Source organism: Erpetoichthys calabaricus, chromosome 2 (assembly GCF_900747795.2).
Source record: "Erpetoichthys calabaricus chromosome 2, fErpCal1.3, whole genome shotgun sequence".
Classification (NCBI taxonomy): Eukaryota; Metazoa; Chordata; class Cladistia; order Polypteriformes; family Polypteridae; genus Erpetoichthys; species Erpetoichthys calabaricus.
The window spans coordinates 188,290,574-188,311,525 of NC_041395.2; the positions used below are offsets into that span (position 1 = coordinate 188,290,574).

General features: G+C 40.1%; 1 protein-coding gene across 2 annotated transcripts in view; it reads right to left on the minus strand.

The window, feature by feature from the left end:
- Positions 1-8,713: 8,713 nt before the first annotated feature.
- Positions 8,714-20,952, minus strand: part of LOC114644499 (acyl-CoA 6-desaturase) — a 166,267-nt gene continuing 154,028 nt past the window's right edge. Inside the window, exons 11-13 of one of the 2 annotated variants that reach the window (XM_051922055.1) lie at positions 14,639-14,718; positions 11,926-12,051; positions 8,714-11,001 (exon numbers count right to left, since the gene is read on the minus strand). In XM_051922055.1, the coding sequence (XP_051778015.1) occupies positions 10,950-11,001; positions 11,926-12,051; positions 14,639-14,718 (258 nt within the window). In that variant the 3' untranslated portion in view covers positions 8,714-10,949. Of the gene's footprint in view, positions 11,002-11,925; positions 12,052-14,426; positions 14,719-20,952 lie in introns of those variants that run through there. The other variant, XM_051922054.1, reaches the window with a different exon arrangement.

Sequence of the window (20,952 nt, forward strand, 5' to 3'; positions counted from 1 at the left end):
TCATTGAAAATTAAAGCAGCAGCTGCCAAAATATGTAGCTTTCTTATTAATTTTTCAACATTGTGTAAAATAACTTTATAAAGTAACATAAAAGGTTTAAATACTGGTTATCCTTTTACACTAAAATATTACTAAAGAGATACAAAAAAAGTAAAATGCATATATTGTTTTTCTTTAAGGAGATTAAATATTACTGAAGAAAGAAAAAAAAAAAACTAAAACAGCCAAATGGGGCTATGCATACGAACTTAAAAGGTTTAAATAAAACAGAAATATATACCTTTATTTTTACTTCCTTAACTTGTGGAGGGTGTATCCTGTAGCAAAGCCCTAACTTTTTTCATGAAAGCCCCTTTCAGTCAATAAGTCTTAAAAACAGGTGTAAAGATATTGACAATAAGCTACGCAAACCCACCAAGACATGGAATCGTTTAAATCAAGGCGCTGCGCTACCTTCTTCCAGATCGGCCCCAAGGCGTTCATATTTTTCCAAAGCAGTTCTGGTCTCCATCAGCATCTGTAGCTGAGTCGAAAAACACCATCCCATACTATTAGTTAACGATTAACACATTTCTATATGTATTGTAAGCATACAATACAACTGATAAAATGTTGCGCTTATTTATCTGGTGTACCGACATTTTTGCACATTTAACGGCTGAAATCCAATGTGGTTTGTGCCCTTCAGATTGAAAACAGTTTGCATTTACCTTTTTAATAAAAGGCGAGCTTTTAAGCCTGAGAAATCACCCCGTAAATGCACACGTTTAATTGCACATGTGTTAATATGTATGCTTACACACTGTTTCTTCTTCATTGAGGTTTTCTCTAGCATGTAGATCGGGGTAATTACATTCACGGCATTCGTAATCTGAATCACAATCTGATTGTATGGGTGGTTACCTTCCAGGTAACACTTATGGTTGGCCAGCAAGTCAGCTAACATCAGCCACGGTGCCTTCAGTTGTGAGAAGCAGATCATAGAATGGTTGAAAATAGTTTACTGTCAAATAATGCAAAGAGTACGCGACACGTGTTTCGCCCTAATTCTTGGCTCATCAGGCGTACACACTCACTGCACTCGCTTACGGGAATCGAACCTCGGACGTCAGCGCTAGAGGCGAAGCCCCTAACATTGCGCCACGGCGTGTGGTTCGTTTATTTGACAGCATGTAGATTGGGGTAATTACATTCACGGCATTCGTAGTCTGAATCACAATCTGATTGTATGGGTGGTTACCTACCAGGTAACGCTTATGGTTGGCCAGCAAGTCAGCTAACATCAGCCACGGTGCCTTCAGTTGTGAGAAGCAGATCATAGAATGGTTGAAAATAGTTTACTGTCAAATAATGCAAAGAGTACGCGACACATGTTTCGCCCTAATTCTTGGCTCATCAGGCGTACACACTCACTGCACTCCCTTACGGGAATCGAACCTCGGACGTCAGCGCTAGAGGGGCTTTGCAGTGGTGAAGTATTGCTTTTAAATTTTAATTAAGAAGAAAAGAAAACCTTTTTAAATTGAGGGAAAATATACCAATAACAATTTGTTAAGGATCTGTTTTTTTGTGAAGCTGCCTTTACACAGCCTGTCCACTGTTTTATAAATGAACGCCATATAAGGCCGTCCTTTCTCCTTCACAGTCAGTTCACGTGATTATGTGGGAGGCGTGATGACGCGATATGCAACCCCCGCAACCCTGCCTCCCACGGCCAGCGAGCTGCAGTCCATTACTGTATATGGACAAAAAAGAGGTTCCAGTTATGACTGTTACGCTTTGAATTTCGAAATGAAACCTGCCTAACTTTTTGTAAGTAAGCTGTAAGGAATGAGCCTGCCAAATTTCAGCCTTCCACCTACATGGGAAGTTGGAGAATTAGTGATGAGTGAGTGAGTGAGTGAGTGAGGGCTTTGCCTTTTATTAGTATAGATTGTGATAATATGTTTAGTACAGACATGGTGGGTTTTATACATGGTGGGAGGAAGTGACATCTTCAGGGGTGGAACTGGAAGTGATGTCTTTATGGGTGGATCCGGAAGTGACTTTTCAAGGGCCCAGGCAGAATTTCCCACATTTGGTCTGCAGGGAAAAAAGCGAAAGGCTCAGTGCATCCTGCCAATTCCTGGTCTGACCAGGAATTACCTTCCTTTGAGCCCTTTAGCTGCCTCCCAAGCACACGTGTGTGACATTGCCCCCCCCCCCTCAGCCCAGAACCCTTGGGTCGAGTGTTCCTGACCAAGCGGTTGTGAGCCTGAGAAAGAGCATCAGCGTTGGCTTGGAGGGAGCCCCGAAGATAAACGACTGAAAACTTGTATGGCTGTAAGTCTAAAAACCACCTCATGACATTCGGATTCGACTCCTTGTGTAGGGCCATGCACTGTAAAGGGGCATGATCCATAACCAGGGTGAACTCGCAGCCCAAGAGGTAGTACCTCAGCTGAGTTATCGCCCATTTAATTGCCAACACCTCCCGTTCCACTTCCGTATACCTGGTTTCCCAGTCCAACAGTTTCCAGCTCAGGAACATAATGGGGCGCTCAACACCGTCACTGCTTTCGCTCAGCACGGCACCTAGACCTGTGTCTAGGGTCTAGCATCATCTGGAGGATAAAAGGCAAAGAAAAGTTAGGAGCGATTAAGACTGGTGTTGAAGGGCTTATTTTAGGTCACAAAATGCAGTTTCTGCATTATCATCCCATACCAAATTATTAGGGGCCCTCTTCTTTGTCAGATTGGTCAATGTTGTTACGATCTCGGAAAATCGGGGAACAAGCCAGCAGTGGTAGCCCACTAAACCGAGAAAGGCTTGAATTTGCCTCTTGGTCTTCGGATGGTGCCAATTTAATATGACATCTATTTTGGAACACGGTGGCCACACCGTACCATGTCCCACCAGGTAGCCTAAATATTTGGCTTTGTTTACCTCAAAGAAGCACTTTCTTAGGATTAATCCATAGCCCAGCTTTCGTTAATGTCCACAATACGGCTTGGACCTGCTGTAGGTATTCCTTCCAGGTGCCAGAATAGGCAGCACTTTAGGAGTTATGGGGCAGAGTACTTTATACACCAGAGGCTGGAAAGTTGCAGGTGCCCCAATGTAACCCAAATGAAAGGACCCGATACTGCTAGTGACTACTAGAGGTGCTAAATGCAGTCTTAACCTTCGCAGAGTCCATTAAAGGAACCTGCCAGTACCACTTCATCATGTCAAGGGTGGTCAAAAATTTGGCCTGTTCTAGCCTCCCAAGGAGGTCATCCACTCGAGGCATCAGATAGGGATCAAATTGGGAAATTTGGTTAAGCCGGCAGAAGTCATTGCAGAACCTTCAACTCCCATCAGGATTAGTGACCAATACGATAGGACTGGACCAGGGACTATGACTCTCCTCTGTCATACCTAGTTCCAGCATACGATTGATCTCCAACTGCACTTTTGCTCTTTCTGCTTTGCGACAGTCGATATGGGCGCTCTTGGACAATCAGTGAGGTCCGTCTGGGTTTTTCACTTATTACCGCCGGGACAGTCAAGATGACCTTTCCAGTTCCTGTCGCTAGTGAGTGGTCAAATTAGGGCTGAAGTTAAGGTCTAATTTATGAGGAAAGATTGAACGGGGCTGTCCGGAGGAGGGTCAGGTTCCCTGTTCTTCGATGGTTTCAGCAGATTCATGTGATAAACCCGTTCGCTCGGCTGACGATTGGGTTGTTTCACCAAATAATCAATGAGCCTCTTCCTCTACTTATTTTCGTATGGGCCTTGCCAATAAGCCAATAATTTGTAATGGGAGGTAGGAACAAGTACCATGACCCAATCTCCCAGGTGGAACTCCTATAGAGATGTGCCACAGTCGTAAAAACGGACCAGAGCTGCTTGTGCCTTTTTCATGTGAGCCTTTAGAAGGGGTTGAATCTTAGCAAATATGTCCCGGTTGTTGTCCATACAGAAATTCAAAAGTAGAGAACCCCATAGAGGCTTGTGGGACTTCCCGATATGCATAAAGGATGAGGAGGTGATCCCAATTCCTTCCATCCCTGTTGACCACCTTACGCAGCATCTGTTTGAGGGTTTAATTAAACAGCTCCACCAGACCATATATACAAGGGAGGACCCAAAAATAACGAGAATTAAAAAAAAATTGTATATTCCTCTTAATATTTTCAAAATGTAATCACCCTCAAAATAGTCTTACTGAGACACAATACACTTGTACCACCACTTTTTCTATTGTTCAAAAACTGTTCTGAAACTTTTGCAAAGTGATAGCCTTCAGTGCCTCCGTTGTTTGCTTCTTGACCTCCTCTACATTCTGAAAACGCTTTCCTTTAAGGTCCCTCTTCATTTTTGGAAATAAGAAAAAATAGCAGAGTGCAAGGTCCGAAGAGTAGCGGGGAGGGGGAAAAACCTTTGTCATCCCGTTTTTCATGAGAAACTGCCACACACTCAAAGCTGTGTGGGCAGGGGCATTGTTATGATGCAGAAGCCACTCACCTGATTGTCATATTTCAGGTTGTTTTCTCAGCACACCATCACGCAATCTCTTGAGCACTTTAAGGTGAAAACCCTTTCTTTGAAAGCCTATCGAAGCATTGTGACAGCTTGTGCTGCTGTTTTCCCCAAAAGGAAACAGAACTTAATGCAAACACGTTATTCTTTCAAGTAGGCCATCACAAAAATCGACAAAGATGGTAACAGAGGCTGAAGAAAAAAATGACACTGACATTGCAGACCTTTCCCCAAGGACGCCGATTGGCCAAATGATGCAGAGGGCAGTCTAGTACACACACCTAGTGGCAAACGTTGGAACTAATGCCCCTCCAGCCTCCAGAAAAAAAAAATTCTTGTTATTTTTGGGTTCCCCCCTCATATATATATATATATATATAATATATATATATATATACATACATACAGTGGAACCTCGGTTTGCGAGCATAATTCGTTCCGGAAACGTGCTCGTAGTTCAAAGCACTCGTATATCAAAGTGAATTTCCCCATAAGAAATAATGGAAACTCAGATGATTTGTTCCACAACCCAAAACTATCCATCCATCCATTTTCCAACCCGCTGAATCCGAACACAGGGTCACGGGGGTCTGCTGGAGCCAATCCCAGCCAACACAGGGCACAAGGCAGGAAACAATCCTGGGCAGGGTGCCAACCCACCGCAGGACACACACAAACACACCCATACACCAAGCACACACTAGGGCCAATTTAGAATCGCCAATCCACCTAACCTGCATGTCTTTGGACTGTGGGAGGAAACCGGAGCGCCCGGAGGAAACCCACGCAGACACGGGGAGAACATGCAAACTCCACGCAGGGAGGACCCGGGAAGCGAACCCAGGTCCCCAGATCACCCAACTGCGAGGCAGCAGCGCTACCCACTGCGCCACCGTGCCGCCCAACCCAAAACTATTCATATAAAAATGATTAATACAAAATATAAAGTAAAAAATACATAAAACAATTTAACCTGCACTTTACCTTTGAAAAGAATCATGGCTGGTGTGAGTGAGTTTCTAAACTCTTGTGGGATTGCACCCAATGGGACGACACGCGGAAGAGTGTCCCAACGCTGTAGCAGTTCGCCGTAAAAGCGAATCCGAAAAGATCGCGGACATGCTATAAGCGCCTGTCGTCGATGGGTGATACAAGGAACAAGGAACATTATAAATATGCAGGGCCCTGTCTGACTGCTGGTGTCTGTGTATAAATAACAGCGCTGTTGCTGTTTCAAGCTGAATAAAGCTGGTGTTGCTAAGTACTGAGACTCAGCTTCGTGTTTTAGGGTGCATGACGGGGACTCGCACGTCACAGCACACACGCACGCGCAAGCGAATGCACACACACACACACACACACAAGCGTGCGCCCACACGAACGCGCGTGTGCAAACACACATACACACACACACACGATCGATCGAGCACACACATGCGACGCGATCGAGCACACACACACATACACACGCGCGCGCACACACAGTCACAATGCTAATGCTGTAGTAAACAGTATACAACTCGTATGGATGTTGACTATATGAGTGAGGCACGACGACTCAGACGGAGAATAGGAGACGATTGCCCACAATCCCGCAGCGAGAGAGAGAGAAGAACCATCAGCTCAGTTGTGATCACATGATACTCAGCAGACAAAGCGTATACATACTACTCGTACTGCAAGACCTCGCTCGTTTATCAAGTCAAAATTTATTAAAAAAGTTTTGCTCGTCTTGCAAAACACTCGTAAACCCAAGTTACTCGCAACTGAGGTTCCACTGTATATATATATTGTGATGGATGGCCGGCTAAATATTCCGGCCCACACCTCCAGGCCACCAGGTGGAGCCCTCCATCAGCATGGAGGTTCCCAGAATTCCAGCAGTGCCTTATGGACCTTGTAGTTTGTATACACAGCCCTGCTGGATACCATGGGGACCACCAGGAGCCGCTGTAGGGAGGCTTGGGGAGTGCTATGTGCCCTATAACCTGGAAGTACATCCTGGTCATGTGAACAGGAGAAACGACGTGCTTCGGGTTGAAGAAAGGAGCTTTTATCCGACCTGGAAGTGTTCACGGTCACATGGACAGAAGAGAGAAACGCTACCGGGTCATGGACTATATAAAGGACTCTGGGAGACCAGAACACTGAGCTGAGCTGGGAGGAAGGGTGGCTAAGTGTCTGGGAGAGGAGGAGTGTGTATTGTTGTTAATTAATTAGAGAATTGGTATTTGTATGAGTAGTGTGGAGTGGAGGGTGCTTGGTGCACGTATTTATAATAAAAAAGAAAAAGTATTGCACTTTTTACCTGGTGTTTGGCATGGTACCTAAGGGGTCAAGGGAGTGACAGCGCACCCTACTGCTACAATATATATATATATATATATATATATATATATATATATATACACATATACAGTAGAGTCTCGCTTATCCGACCTTCGCTTATCCAACATTCTGTATTATCCGACGTCCCACCGCAAAAAAACCCCAAAAAAAACGCATCAATCGACAACAAGAACTGCAAGTTGCGAGTGTAGTCTATTTTTTTGTTGCTAAGTTAATTTTTTCAGTTAAATTTTTCTGTTGTTTTGTTGTAAAACATGATTACAGTGGATTACGTGGCCAGCCTCTCTTGGCGTATGTATGTCTCTCTCACGTGTGTGTGAGTACGTGTGTCTCTCTCTCTCGCGTGGTGTCTGTTTGTCTGTCTGTGTCTCTCTCTCTCTCTCTCTCGCTGCACAGGGAATTCACAGGGAGAGACTGCAACACGTGTGGAAATCATTGGCGTGCACAAACCGAAAGGGAAATTGGCTTGTTCGTATACCCAAGTGTGTGGTTGTGAACAGAGGCAAAAGTTTGGCGAACTTTTTGGTCATAACCCGATTTGAATGTGTTCCGAGACATTCGTGAACCGAGGTTCCACTGTATTAGGTTCGTAATGTATAAAAATATAATAGTTTGACATTTAATAGGTTTTTTCTTAACACCTCCTATTATCCAACATTTTTGTGAGAATCAAATGTGGACCAAGATGTTAAGCATAGCCAGGGTGTAGTCGACAGGAAAGAAAAATACAGGAAAAACAGAAGATAACTGAGCACCACAATAAAGGGGAACGTAAAAGAACACTCAGGAAATCGAAGATGGATTCAAGATACCAAAAGAACTTCTTTACTTATTTTGTAAAGCTAAGATACCATGAATTAAGAGAAAGACTTCAGTTTATCCACTAAAGGATAAATCTTGAGATTCAAAAGCACCAAATTTATACATAATGCCTGTTGCTGAGTCATGTGACATCTACATGGTGTTCACATAACTATATTATATATATATATATATATATATATATATATATATAAACACCATTATAATTAGCAAGGAGCCATAAATAAACCACAATACTTAAATAGGGTGAAATAAAATGCACACAGGCAGTCTAAAACTAATAAAACAAATAGATAATAAATCATAATCATAACACAATACTCCCCCAAGACAATTAAGTCCAAGCACAACCATCAGGCATTGTGGGATTGAAAGCATAAAAACAATGCAGCATGAACATTATGTATGGTTAGAGAGAGAGGGCCTATTAGGAAGCACTTCGAGATTAATGAGTATGTTGGGGAGCATATATTGTAGATTACAAAAGATTTAACATGAAACTTTAATAATATTCATGTAACCCACACAAATTAATCTTAAAAGTTTGAGTGTATGACGTTTTTAGCAATACAATGGTTTTGAGAAACTCAATCCACTCTCTATATAGTGAAACACCACAACCCTCATACCAACTAATAATAAACACCATTGATATTAGTCAAAAATTTTGTGCAGTAATTTTTGTTTTAAAATATCACAAAAAATGTCATCATCTAACAACATAGACCATTTCTCACCTAACCAATTTATATTTAGCATAATTCTTCATATTTTATATTGATACATTCATTTGTTTCAATATAACAAAGCATGGAAAACAACTATCAGCAATCACAATTTAAATATTAATCAAAAATATCACTTGAACTATTTTTCCCAAGCCATGCAGCCCTGCTTGATGCAATTTTGGAGGAAATAGGAGAAAAATGGCTCTTTCTTATGAAAATGACTGTACTACTCTATTTGTTTCTTCTCAGACTGTATTTTCCTACTGGTTGTAGGATTTGCTGAGGAAAAATTAACCAAACACACAAAAAATGTAGGAAACTCAGAAAGGTTTTCATTTAATCTTCAACCTCTTTATCTACATTTGCTCTACTACTAGTTGCATTGTAAATAAAAAACCAAAAAGTACAAAAAAGCAGATATTGATCCACATTTTAAAACAGTAAAGAAAGAGGTCAGAGAGTGCAAAGGGGTTGGTCACTCTTCAAGAAAACAACCATTTCATATGCTAGATTATCTGATATGACAGCACAGCTGAAGAATATAAAATATAAAATTAAATGGCTCCTTACACTCATCTAGATATTTGTAGTATATTTTTCATAAAAAAATAATACTAATTTAATCATTGAACCAATGAAAATTGATTTTTATTTTCTAGTCAGACCTCATGACACATGTTTGAAAAGGGCTGGACGGATAATTAAGTGAATTTAAAGAAGAAATGGTTAATTTTAAGTTATACCTGCTCAGTTCCATATAATTGTGTTCTCATTATACATAAAATATGAGTAAAAGATAAATTGTGGGGAAGAGGTTTGAAGTTCACTTAAGGTATGTAGGATCTTCCAACACATACTCTGTTTGAGGTACTTCACCAAATCAATGAGACATTTTGGCACCATTACACACTGCACATGGTTAGAGATAATTATTCTTCAGGCATTTTACTCATGAATGTAACTCTGGGAACATGTTACGCTACTCTGTATGTGTAGCTCAATTTGAAAAACATTTTCCCATTCTTGATATCCTTCACAATCCCACAGTTTGCTCAAAACCATCTCGTCACTTTCTCAAGTTAAACCACTCGTAAAGTTACACATTACCATTAGCTGCAGCTCAGTTAGCAGTTTACTAGATTTGCCACTCTTCAGGACTGTTTTTCCCCTTAAATTACAGCTGCTTGTCCAGTCTTGCTTCACAGTAGTAAAAAAGCTTGTCAATCACAATTAGAACTGCTAATTGTATACCGTGTACACTTCTGAAATAACTGAAAACAATCTCTTTATGTTTAATTTCTAATTTCTTTATTTCTATCTGAAGCTTGTAATTCTAACATCTTCTGTGATAATAGCTATTATTATCCATTTTTTGCCTAAATTATTTTTGAACTTACATTATGAATTCTTTTTCAGTAGTACATAAATTTGAATGCATTGCTTTATCTATAGTTTCATTTGTAATGTGTTTTGTCAACTGATACTTATGATTTAGAAAATCTTGATATAATTGAATCCTTCTTCAAGCAAAGAGTTTTCCTATGTATTATATCCTTATCTTCCATTTTACTCAAGACAATGATTTTGTTTCACAGTTTCTTTATATTAGCCAGCATCTAACATTCAGTAGTCATTTTAACAGCAGAGGTACCCAAGTTGATTAATATCTTAGATGCTGAGACAGGGTGTATGAGAAACATCATGTATTGGTAGCTCAATAATATGTTGAACCAGAGGCAGTTCAAGTTCACTGGATAATGAAAAATCGGTAAGAGCTGGTAAAAGTCAGGAAAATGCAGTTGTTAATTAACATAAATGTTTGGATCATTGACATTGTTAGGATGAAAGGCTGGGTGGGGAGTAGAAAGGTACCTTCGACCTCTTGGCTTAACCTGAGGCATTCACATGGCATCAAATCCTACACTCTGTTGGATTAAATTAAGTGTTGGATTAAATTATACTGCAGCACAGATAGGGAAAACATGAATAAATAAAGGAAAACTGAGTGTTAAATGCCAACTGCAATGAATGACACAGGTACTGTATGTTTTAAAAATAAGTTACAGACACAATTAGTATGTGGGCAGTTTTTTTCTTACACTATCTAAATTAGTTTACACAATGTCCTAATTTTATTAGCTCTAAAAGTACAGACAATACAATGAAAGAAGATTCAGTGTTGAACCCAAACCTGTCCTAGGAACACTCCTGCTTCGTTTAGTATTAGCATATATAATCACTAGTATTTCTTGTAGGGCATTAATATATCTGTAACAGATTGACCATCAGTCTAGAAATAGTACAGATTTTGCATCAAGTTAGAAATTCAAGGGTCTTCCTTGCATTGTAATTTCAGAAAAGAGCTAGTTAAAATCAGGCTGTTGATAACATAGTTCTAGTGTTGGATTTAGTAAAGGGCAGCCAAGATTTCATCCCCAGACAAAATGCAAATGTGAACATCACAGTCGAAGGGGACAAAGTGTAAAGGAGGTCTGAAGAGTCTCTTGTGCTCTCTTTCTCTCTCTGTGCCTCTGTTTCTCTCTCTCTTACTTGTTAAGGTAGGCATCCAACCAGAGGTTACCAGATGTCTTCAATGAGCTAAAAAATATATGATAAAAACAAGTAATGAACAACTATATAATCAGTCATCAAAACAGAAAAAACACATGAAAGGCAAACTCAAGTTAGATCAATACAACTGATTTAAAATGTCTTTGAATGTTGTCACATGTCGCTCAGCATTTTCCCTACAGCTGCTAACATGTGTGACAGTTTAAGGTCTCCGTGACCCCCTTGAACCCTCAGACCAGACGTCAGACACCAGGTAAAAGTCCAAAGATAATATTTATTATAATAATAAAGTGCACAAAGCACCCTCCTCTCCACAATACTCAATAATAAATCAATAATCAAATAACAATAAACACAATCCTCCACTCCCAGACGCTTAGCCACCCTGCCTCCCAACTCAGCTCAACCTCTGGGATTCCCATCGTCTTTTTATATTCCCTGACCCAGAAGCAATTCCAACCCTACAGTCCATGTGATTCCTTATCACTTCCAGGTCAGATAAAAATCCTTTTCTTCATCCCGGAAGCACATCATTTCCTTTGTCGCCTTGCTTATGATGTACTTCCGGGTTATAGGGCACAAACAACTCTCTGGGCCTCCCTGCAGCATCATCTGTTGGCCCCTGTGGTATCCAGCAGGGCTGTAAAGGAAAACTCCATCGTCCATGATTCCCTGCTGGTACTCGGGGCACTACCATGCCGCAGGGACAGCTCCATCTGGCAGCCTGGGGGTATTGGCCAGGGTAACAGGCCAGCCATCCCTCACACATGTTGTACTCAAAGAAATTTTCTAGGTTTAGAGTTGCTCTTCCTGTTTGCCACCACAATATATAAGTAGCTTCCATATTGCTCAGCTATACCCCTTCAAATTAACCTAAAGTAATGTTTATTAAATGGGCCTTCCAGACATCTAATAAAGTAAGTTAACATGGCATGAACTTTGAAAACTTACCTTACAATATCCTTGAAGCCTTGCCACAGTGTCTTTTCCTGATAATGAATACCATGTTTTTCACACAAAGATTTCACCAGTGGGGAGGCTTTCCAGTAATTATGACGTGGCATGGTGGGAAAACAGGCTGACAAAACACAAAAAGCATTTTCCTAAAATTAATAATGCAAATTTCTTGTACAACTGATGCTCTCTAGTTGCTAATGCAGTACACTACCCAATGACATATTTCAGTGGTCTTATTTAGTCCCACCCTCCACTAGTGCCAAGGTAAGGCAGGATTTCTTCAGGACATCTTATTACAATGTCCTTTTCCACTACTCACATGGAGTTGGCTGATAGATTTTGTTATTGACAAACAATAACAAGCAAACCTGAGTTTATTATACGTTGTATTTCCTACCCATCACAGTAGTACTAGGGTGTTGAACTGTGTTAGCCATTATGAATGTAGAGAAAAGCCAAGCAAAATGACACCTTTTATTGACTAACTAAAAAGATTACAATATGCAAGCTTTTGAGGCAACTCAGGACCCTTCTTCAGGCAAGATGTAATCCTTGATGGCTTTTCTCTACCCATCACAGGAAGCAGAAATTTCAAATTGTGTTACAACATTGGATCTTTGTACTCAAGATTATGACCAGGAGATTTAAAAAAAATTACAGGTTCAGGATCCAATGGTGACTATTTAAAATTGAATTACCTGCCTATGTTTTTGTAAGGAAGTATGTATTTCTCTAAAAAGTGAACTATACGTGCTTCAAAAAAGATTAACTGTAGTTTTGCATTTTGCTTTACAAAGTATATTTGATTATTATGATGCCATTCTATGAAGTTAAGATTTAATCATAGATAATCATCAAATCTACATTAACCCTACACATTCCTATGCTTGATGGTAGTATATTACTAATAGCTAAAGAAAAGTGGCAGAAAACTTTCAGAGGGGGTGTTTTTTGTGACTTCTTATCCACAGCATGGGTGGCATACATTTTATAATAAAAAGAAGTGTTCACCATTAGACATGCACATTGCAATCCTACAGTCCTGAGGTCTACAATATTTTAACACATTGCATTTAATATATTTATTATATTTAATCACACAGTACAGAAAGCAACAGTGCATCTGTATAAGTTACAGTCTTGCAGAATCTTTAATTAAACCTCATTTGAATCTTGATGATAAACAGACATCAAAATACAAACAATACATATAAAAATAATGGATAAATATATTTTCAGAACTAATTCCATTTACAAAATTCCTTCATAAAATAATTTAGGAAACCTTTGGTGTACTCACTATGAAAATAAGTTAAAAACCAGTTAATTCTGCTTGTTACTTAATGAGCTGCAAGCAGATAATCAGATATGTTTTTTATGATGTAACAGTAGACACATATTCACTCACATTAAAGAGCATAGAATGAACTGTCCAATGGTAACCATGGGTAATGCATTTACTTACACCCTTGTGTGTGCATTATTATTGTAACATAACATAACTTTCTCAAGCCTGCTTATTTCAATTCAGTGCTGTGGAAGACTTTATTAGAACAATTGATGTATGCCTTAATCCAAGACAAATTTACAACATCACAATATAGTATACTGCCAATACTGATGCTCTGTGTAAGAAAGGACAGAGCCGACTATACTTCCTTAGAAGGCTGGCGTCCTTCAACATCTGCAATAAGATGCTGCAGATGTTCTATCAGACGGTTGTGGCAAGCGCCCTCTTCTACGTGGTGGTGTGCTGGGGAAGCAGCATATAGAAGAGGGAAGCCGCACGCCTGGACAAACTTGTGAGGAAGTCAGGCTCTATTGCAGGCACGGAGCTGGACAGTTTGACATCTGTGGCAGAGCGACGGGCACTGAGCAGGCTCCTGTCAATAATGGAGAATCCACTGCATCCACTGAACAGTATCATCTCAAGACAGAGGAGCAACTTCAGCGACAGACTGCTGTCACTGTCCTACTCCACTGACAGACTAAGGAGATCGTTCCTCCCCGACACTATGCAACTCTTCAGTTCCACACGGTGGGGGTAAACGTTAAAATTATACAAAGTTTTTGTCTCTCTGTTATACCTGCATTTTTATCACTTTTTAATTTAATATTGTTCTTTATCAGTATGCTGCTGCTGGAGTATGTGAATTTCCCCTTGGGATTAATAAAGTATCTATCTATCTATCTATCTATCTATCTATCTATCTATCTATCTATCTATCTATCTATCTATCTATCTATCTATAGATAGATGCCTTACTCAATATGGCTAAAACCTATTGTTCAGATCTTTCATCCTGCAATGCCTTTATTGTTTTTTATTTTAAAGAAATGAATTCATTACCAACTTGCACTGCACTAAAATTTACTGAAATGTGTTTTGTACCTAAACTTGTGTAATCTAATGATAGAATTGCAGGAGTACAATGAAACTAGAAAACACTAACAATTGCAGACAACTTTATGGATACTGTTTTAAATGGTCAAACTGAAAGCCTAAATTATAAATTTGATGCTTCTTGAAGTTTCTCAACACATACACCTACTTTAAGAAGTCATCACTGTGTACAGTAGGCGACATGAACTGAGAAACAGTGCTGTGTGTTGTATCAATCTCATTTTTTTACACCCAGACAGTTCAATTTACAAATGTGCATGTAGTTAAGTAAAACAAGATATCCACTGATATGCCATTACTTACTGATGCTCAATCTGGAAGTTGAGGTGGCCACTAAACCAATCATTAAAGGCAGATTGTTCAATGTTACAGGTTGCAGACAGCTGGATAAGACAGAAAGGCGTAATTGTTAAAATATGCACACACATGCTCTCATTTTAGCACTGTACTGCTCAGTAAATAAAAATGAAAAGAGTTTTGAATCAATAATTTTACAAATTGGAGATTTTTAAAGATATCAGTAACTTTGTGGAGATATTTTCAAGCAATGTGACTACATATTAAGCACACATTTTGCATTTGTGTGAACACTAAGTAATAGCTAGGCTTTATTGACTCAAATAATACAATATTTCCCATGTGAAACTGTTTTTATGACAAATATTATCTACAACCCTAGTGCACTGACCTAGAAATTTAAGTGTAAACAAAGGGACTGGGAGAGACTGTAGATAAAATAAAGATACATAAACTAATTTTTCTAAGAAAATAGTGTCATGTTTTATAATTATAAATTCCTCTAAATGCCATAGCTATACATTTAAGCAGTTATATAAAACAAAGGGATAAGGCAACTACGTTCAGAATGTTCTATGTACTTTAATAACACCATATAGAGTTGCTGCTTATGTAAAAAATATTCTGTAAATGATTCTCAAAACATAATTTATTACATATAACATGATTTAATTATTTAATTAGAAGATGGCTATAACATAACATACTGGACTGGAACCTATCTTCGCAGCACTGAGTGAAAACAAAGAAACAGGCCTAGACATAGCACCAGTTCACTGTAGGATCCACTCATTCACAACTCCACATACGGCCACCTTAAAAATGTGAGTTAACCTAATCTTTGGCTTGGGAAAAAAACCCAGGAGACTTTTTTTGTGAGGCAGAAGCACTGCACACTGAACCATAGTGTTGGTTGTAAGCACTGAATAAATTGTATGAAAATACAGCTAGCATAATGCTCTAGCTATGTCTTTGGATTCACTAAGGAGCTGTTTGGGCAGAAACAGAGCAGAACCCATGCATGCCCGGATGAAGACATCAACAGTTACCTCAGAGACATGTACAGTGATAGCAGGAGGGAGTAAGAGCTGGCCCACTGTAAAGAGTCATTCACAAAACCCGAGCCCTCTATCTAGTTTAACATCAAGGACCCACCCTGGAAGAAGTCAGGAATGCAGTCAAGCAGCAAGGACTAGTTCAGTCCCAGGGCCGGAGTGGAGTGTCATACAAAGTGTATAAGCATTGCCCAACTCCTGGAGAGAATGTGAAGACTCATCAGGGTAGTAAGAGAGAGGGAAAGTAGCCAAGCAGTGCAGATATGTACAGACCATCTGGATACCAAAGGAAGAGAATGCAAGTGACATCACATAGTTCTGATCCATCTTTCTGCTCACTCTGGAAGGCAAATCATTTTCAAGGTTCTTGCTAATCGTCTGACACTGCATCTCCTGAGGAATTCCTATATTGTGTAGTAAAGGCGCTATATAGGCGCCTGACCCGGCACAGAACGACACAGAGGCACGTAATAAACCAAGGACTTTTATTTTCTTCTTCACCCGTGGGTGCACGTCTTTCCCGTGATGCACAGGCAATACACAGTCCCACAAGCACTCTTTTCCACACACCAACAATTCTTTCTCCTCTCCCACCACTCCTCTGCAAGCGTAGTCCTCCTCCTCCCGACCCTGGCTCTCTGAGTGGTGGTGGCTGGCCCTTTTTATAACCCACCCGGAAGCATTCCAGGTGCTTGACCACCTGGTTCTAATTGCACTTCCGGGTGGGGCTGAAGATTCGACCAGCCGGGGCTGCAGACTCTATGCAGCTCCCCCTAGCGGCCATCCGAGCCCCCAACCAGGCTGTGGAGGACTCCATCTCCCATGGAGCCATGCGCTAGGCTGGGGAATCACCATCTGCCAGGGGAGACTGCCACCAAGTGTCCCGGGGGAGGTATTGAGCTACCCATGGTGGCTCCCCCGGAACAGATGCAGCAGGGGCATCCCTGCCGGGCATGGGACCCGGCTGTCCTTCACAATTGACACTGCAGTGCAAAAGGAAGGAGTCCCAGGAATGCGAGGCCTAGAGAAAGGCATTATCACGCACTTTATCAGCATCCTTGTTTGCCCTTCTGATGAACATGCTTGTCAAGGCAGCAGAAGTGTAATGCAGGGGTTCCCTGTCCAGATCTGCCATAAGTCAATCTCCGATTAGACCTTTCGTGGATAACTTAACTGTCACAGCAACGTAAGTGCCAGAGTGCTGATGGCTCCTCCAAGGGCTGGAAAGGCTGATGACATGGGCAAAAAATGGGTTTTTAAGCCAGCCAAATACAGTTCCCTGGTCCTAAAGAAGGCAGGGTACCAGACAAGTACCATTTTACTTTGGGAAGAGACCAAATTCCACTGGTGACCTGAGAAGCCAGTGAAGAACCTATGGAAAATCTTTGACTGTACCTTGAGAGATATTGCATTGGTCCAGTCAACTCATATGGAGCTGAATTATGGTTATTAGCAGTTGACAAGACAAGACTTCCAGGAAGTTTAAGGCATTGATTTATCAGCATGGAATCCTCCCAAGACTTTTCTGGCCACTGCTGTTATATGAAGTACCAATGACCATTGTAGAGTGATTTGAGTGATTTGAGTGAAACATCAGTCAGTTCTTTCATAGGTGGCTGGGCTGAGAAGCCTGAGCAGCACTGCCCTGTATGGTCATACCAACAATTTGCAGCTTCCTTTCACTAGCCTGACAGAGGAATTTAAGAATCACCAGAGCAAGAGAGGTGCACCTTATAGAGACTCAACTGACACCAGAGTCTCCTCTGTAGGTGTTATAGATAAAACTGGGAGGATGTTGCAGGCACAGAATGCAGTTGAACAGGCAGAAGCAAAGGCTGAGATATGACATGCTGGTAGGTTCGGGTGGCAGTAGGAACAGCTGGGTTAGGTAGCATTGTAAGACCCCATATGATAAAGCCTGGTGGGGAGAGAGAGACGTCAGCTGATCCAGGAAGAGATCCATACAGTGGTGGAAGAGGAATTGCATAGCAAGGCAGTAGCCATGCACCAGCAGGGAGCTAGGATCAGTTAGGATCATATAACTAGTCTTAACATCTGGCCAGTCTAAGCTTGTGATCATGATGGAACTCACTGTTCCCTGGGAAGACCGGATAGATATGGCCCATGAGCGTAAGAAGGTAAAATACTTCAAGCTGGTAGAGGAATGTAGAAAGTATGTGTGGAAAGCCCGAAGCAAGCCCACTAAGGTGGGGTGCAGGAGCTTTGCAGGGCGGTCTCTATATTGGTCACTCAATCTCCTTGGCATTAGAAGAATTGGCATTAAATTAGCATTAAAAAAGAGCCACCAAGTAGCACCACTTGGTATATGAAGAAACGTGCAGAGGGTATTTTATTAGCAACACATATATAAGTTGATTTCTGTCTATCCTGCAGTTACACTATGATAGGTCATACAGCATTAATGTTATCAATGTGCCACCTACTGGAATGTATTTTATATTGCATTTTAAAGGTAATTGCAAAACATTTTTCAATTGAATAGATGGAACATCAGAAATGTTAGCACTGTTATTGAGAATCCTATAGCAAATGTTGTATACTCTAATTGTGGCAACAGAGAAACTGACAATATCTCTCTATATATAAAATCCAACTTCAGTTTGTCTGTCTGTCTGCTTTTCAAAGGAGAACTCCTTAATGGATTGAGATTGTTTTTTTTTTTCTATAATTAACTTTATCATTCTGGTTGATTTTGCAACTTCTCTCATTACAGTATTACAGTTAGGTTGCAGCACTGATTTATTCGCACAAATCCGAGAGACAGGCTGTGGGACGAGGGGTGGGGAAGGCGAGACCTCAGGAGTAGGGAGCCGGGTAGGGCCATTCTCACTCACACGCCCTCCTCCGTTCGAGTCGCTGTACCTCTTGCTATGTGTTGGAGCGTACCTTGCCTCCACTTAGCTAGTGATACTTTTTTGTTCAGCAGACATTATAATCTAGAGATTGTTAAAGAGTAACGTTTCACGTTTTTGAGAGAGAGATCTCAGCTACAAGTATTTCATACGGTACCTGCTCATTAGCAGAGATATCACAGCCAAGTGTTCTTCTACCCATTTGGGGGACGCTCTCTCCATCACAGCTGAACATGATCACATACAGTGGAAATGTCTGACATTGGACCATGCCTACCTTTCGCTAGGCCAGAAATACCTTGGCAACTTTTTACATTTTTGGCAAGAGATCATAGCTACATTCTCGCCATTGATAACAAAACCAAAAATACTGTATATCAAGAGGCCCTTGGATATGAAAACTATCAATATAAATTCTTCTCAATACAAATTAATACATTTTTTTAATTGATTTTTAAAGTGTGTCCTGCTTCACCATTACGCAGGTGGAGCCATGATACACAGCTAGCAGCTTAATAAAGAAAAATTTGAAACATAAAAATATAGGAAATAAAAAAGAATAATAATGTTTACTAATCTCTAACAGCTGTTTTATTCCTTTTCTGTTTTTTAAATTTCTTTTATTAGGTAGTAGTGCCATTGTTTACAGCATTTATTAGAAAAACATACAGAGAATTGCATTAGTACATGTGACAAAAGCCAATAGTGTGTCTTACTATGGTTGTGTCAAGAATAGTTCCCGTAAGTGATATCATAGGTGTTGTGGACTGCAGTTACACTCTGTTGAACTTATTTCAATTAAATGATGATGCTTCTGCACTTACATTTAAACGCTACACCAATAGCCCATAATCTGTCATGGATCAGGCCAGCTAGTTATATCTCCATTTTCAGTATCTCCCACCCCTCTTATAGTGGCAGTCTGGAAGGAATTCAGAGCCCATTACATATGCAAAGGGCACACTGTAAGAACCTGCCCAACATTTTAAAGATAATATCTTTATGAGTACAGTTAACTCCAGGTTCAAACATGCTGACAATGGGTAAAGTTAGAGACATCAATTGGGATGAAAGTTACATAAAAATATAAAATCTACTGTACATTACCAGAACTTAGGTCTTGAACTCAATTAAAGTATTTGAATATTATAACAATCTAGATGAGAAAAGGCCATTCAGTCCAAGAAGCTTGCCAGTCCTATCCACATACTTTTTGTAAAATAACATCAAGTCTAGTTGGAAAGTCCCTAAAGTCCTACTGTCTACCACACTACTTGGTAGCTTATTCCATGTGTCTATGGTTCTCTGTGTAAAAAAAAAAACTTCCTAATGTTTGTGCAAAATTTACCATTAACATGTTTCCATTAACATGTTTCCAACGGTGTCCCTGTGTTCTTGATGAGCCAATTTTAAAATAATAGTCTCGATCCACTGTACTAATTCCTTCTGCAATTTTAAACACTTCAATCATGCCTCCTCTTCAATCTTCTTTTGCTTAAACTGAAACAGCTTAGCTCTTTTAATCTTTCATCATAATTCATTCCCTGTAGCCCTGCAATCAGCCCAGTCACTCTACTTGACCTTTTCCAGCACTGCTATATTCCTTTGTAGCCTGGAGACCAAAACTGTACACAGTACTCCAAGTGAGGCCACAGCCTGAGCACAACCTCCTTGGACTTGTATTCTACATGTGCTATATATAACCTAACTTGTACTCTTTATGTGCTATATAACCTAACATTCTGTTAGCCTTCCCTAATGAATTCTGAACAGCTTCTGGCAGTTTATAGTGTCAAGTCCACTATGACTCCTAAATCCTTCTCATAAAGTGAACTTTCATTCATACCTAACATTTTTACTTATTATGTGTAATACTTTACATTTACTGGCATTAACTTTCATCTGCCGCAAATCTACCCAAGCCTGTGTGCTGTCCAAATCACACTGTAATGATTCAACAGATTCTAGATTATCTGACAGTCCAGTTAGTTTGGTATCATCTGCAAACTTAACCAGCTTGTTATTTAGATTCCTATCCAAATAATTTATATATAATAAAAATGGCACTAGCACTGACCCCTGTGTAAACCTGGAGCCTCCAAGGCACAGAAGCTTAAATAATTATGCAAACATTAACTTTTGAATTTTTCTTCAGTTAAATAACTACAGAAAATGGTTTATTTTGACTTTGAATATGTATTGTTACAGCATAAGAGTTCATATTAAAAATACTGAATGGATAAATATGTATTTAAATCTTTTGCCATGCAGAAAATTATCATGTCTTTTGGGGGTGGGGAGAGTTGAATATTTTTGCATAACACTGTATAAAGGGCATTTTTCTATGAAGGCAAATGTAAACTGAGTGGCTAAAAACCACATTCTGCCACAC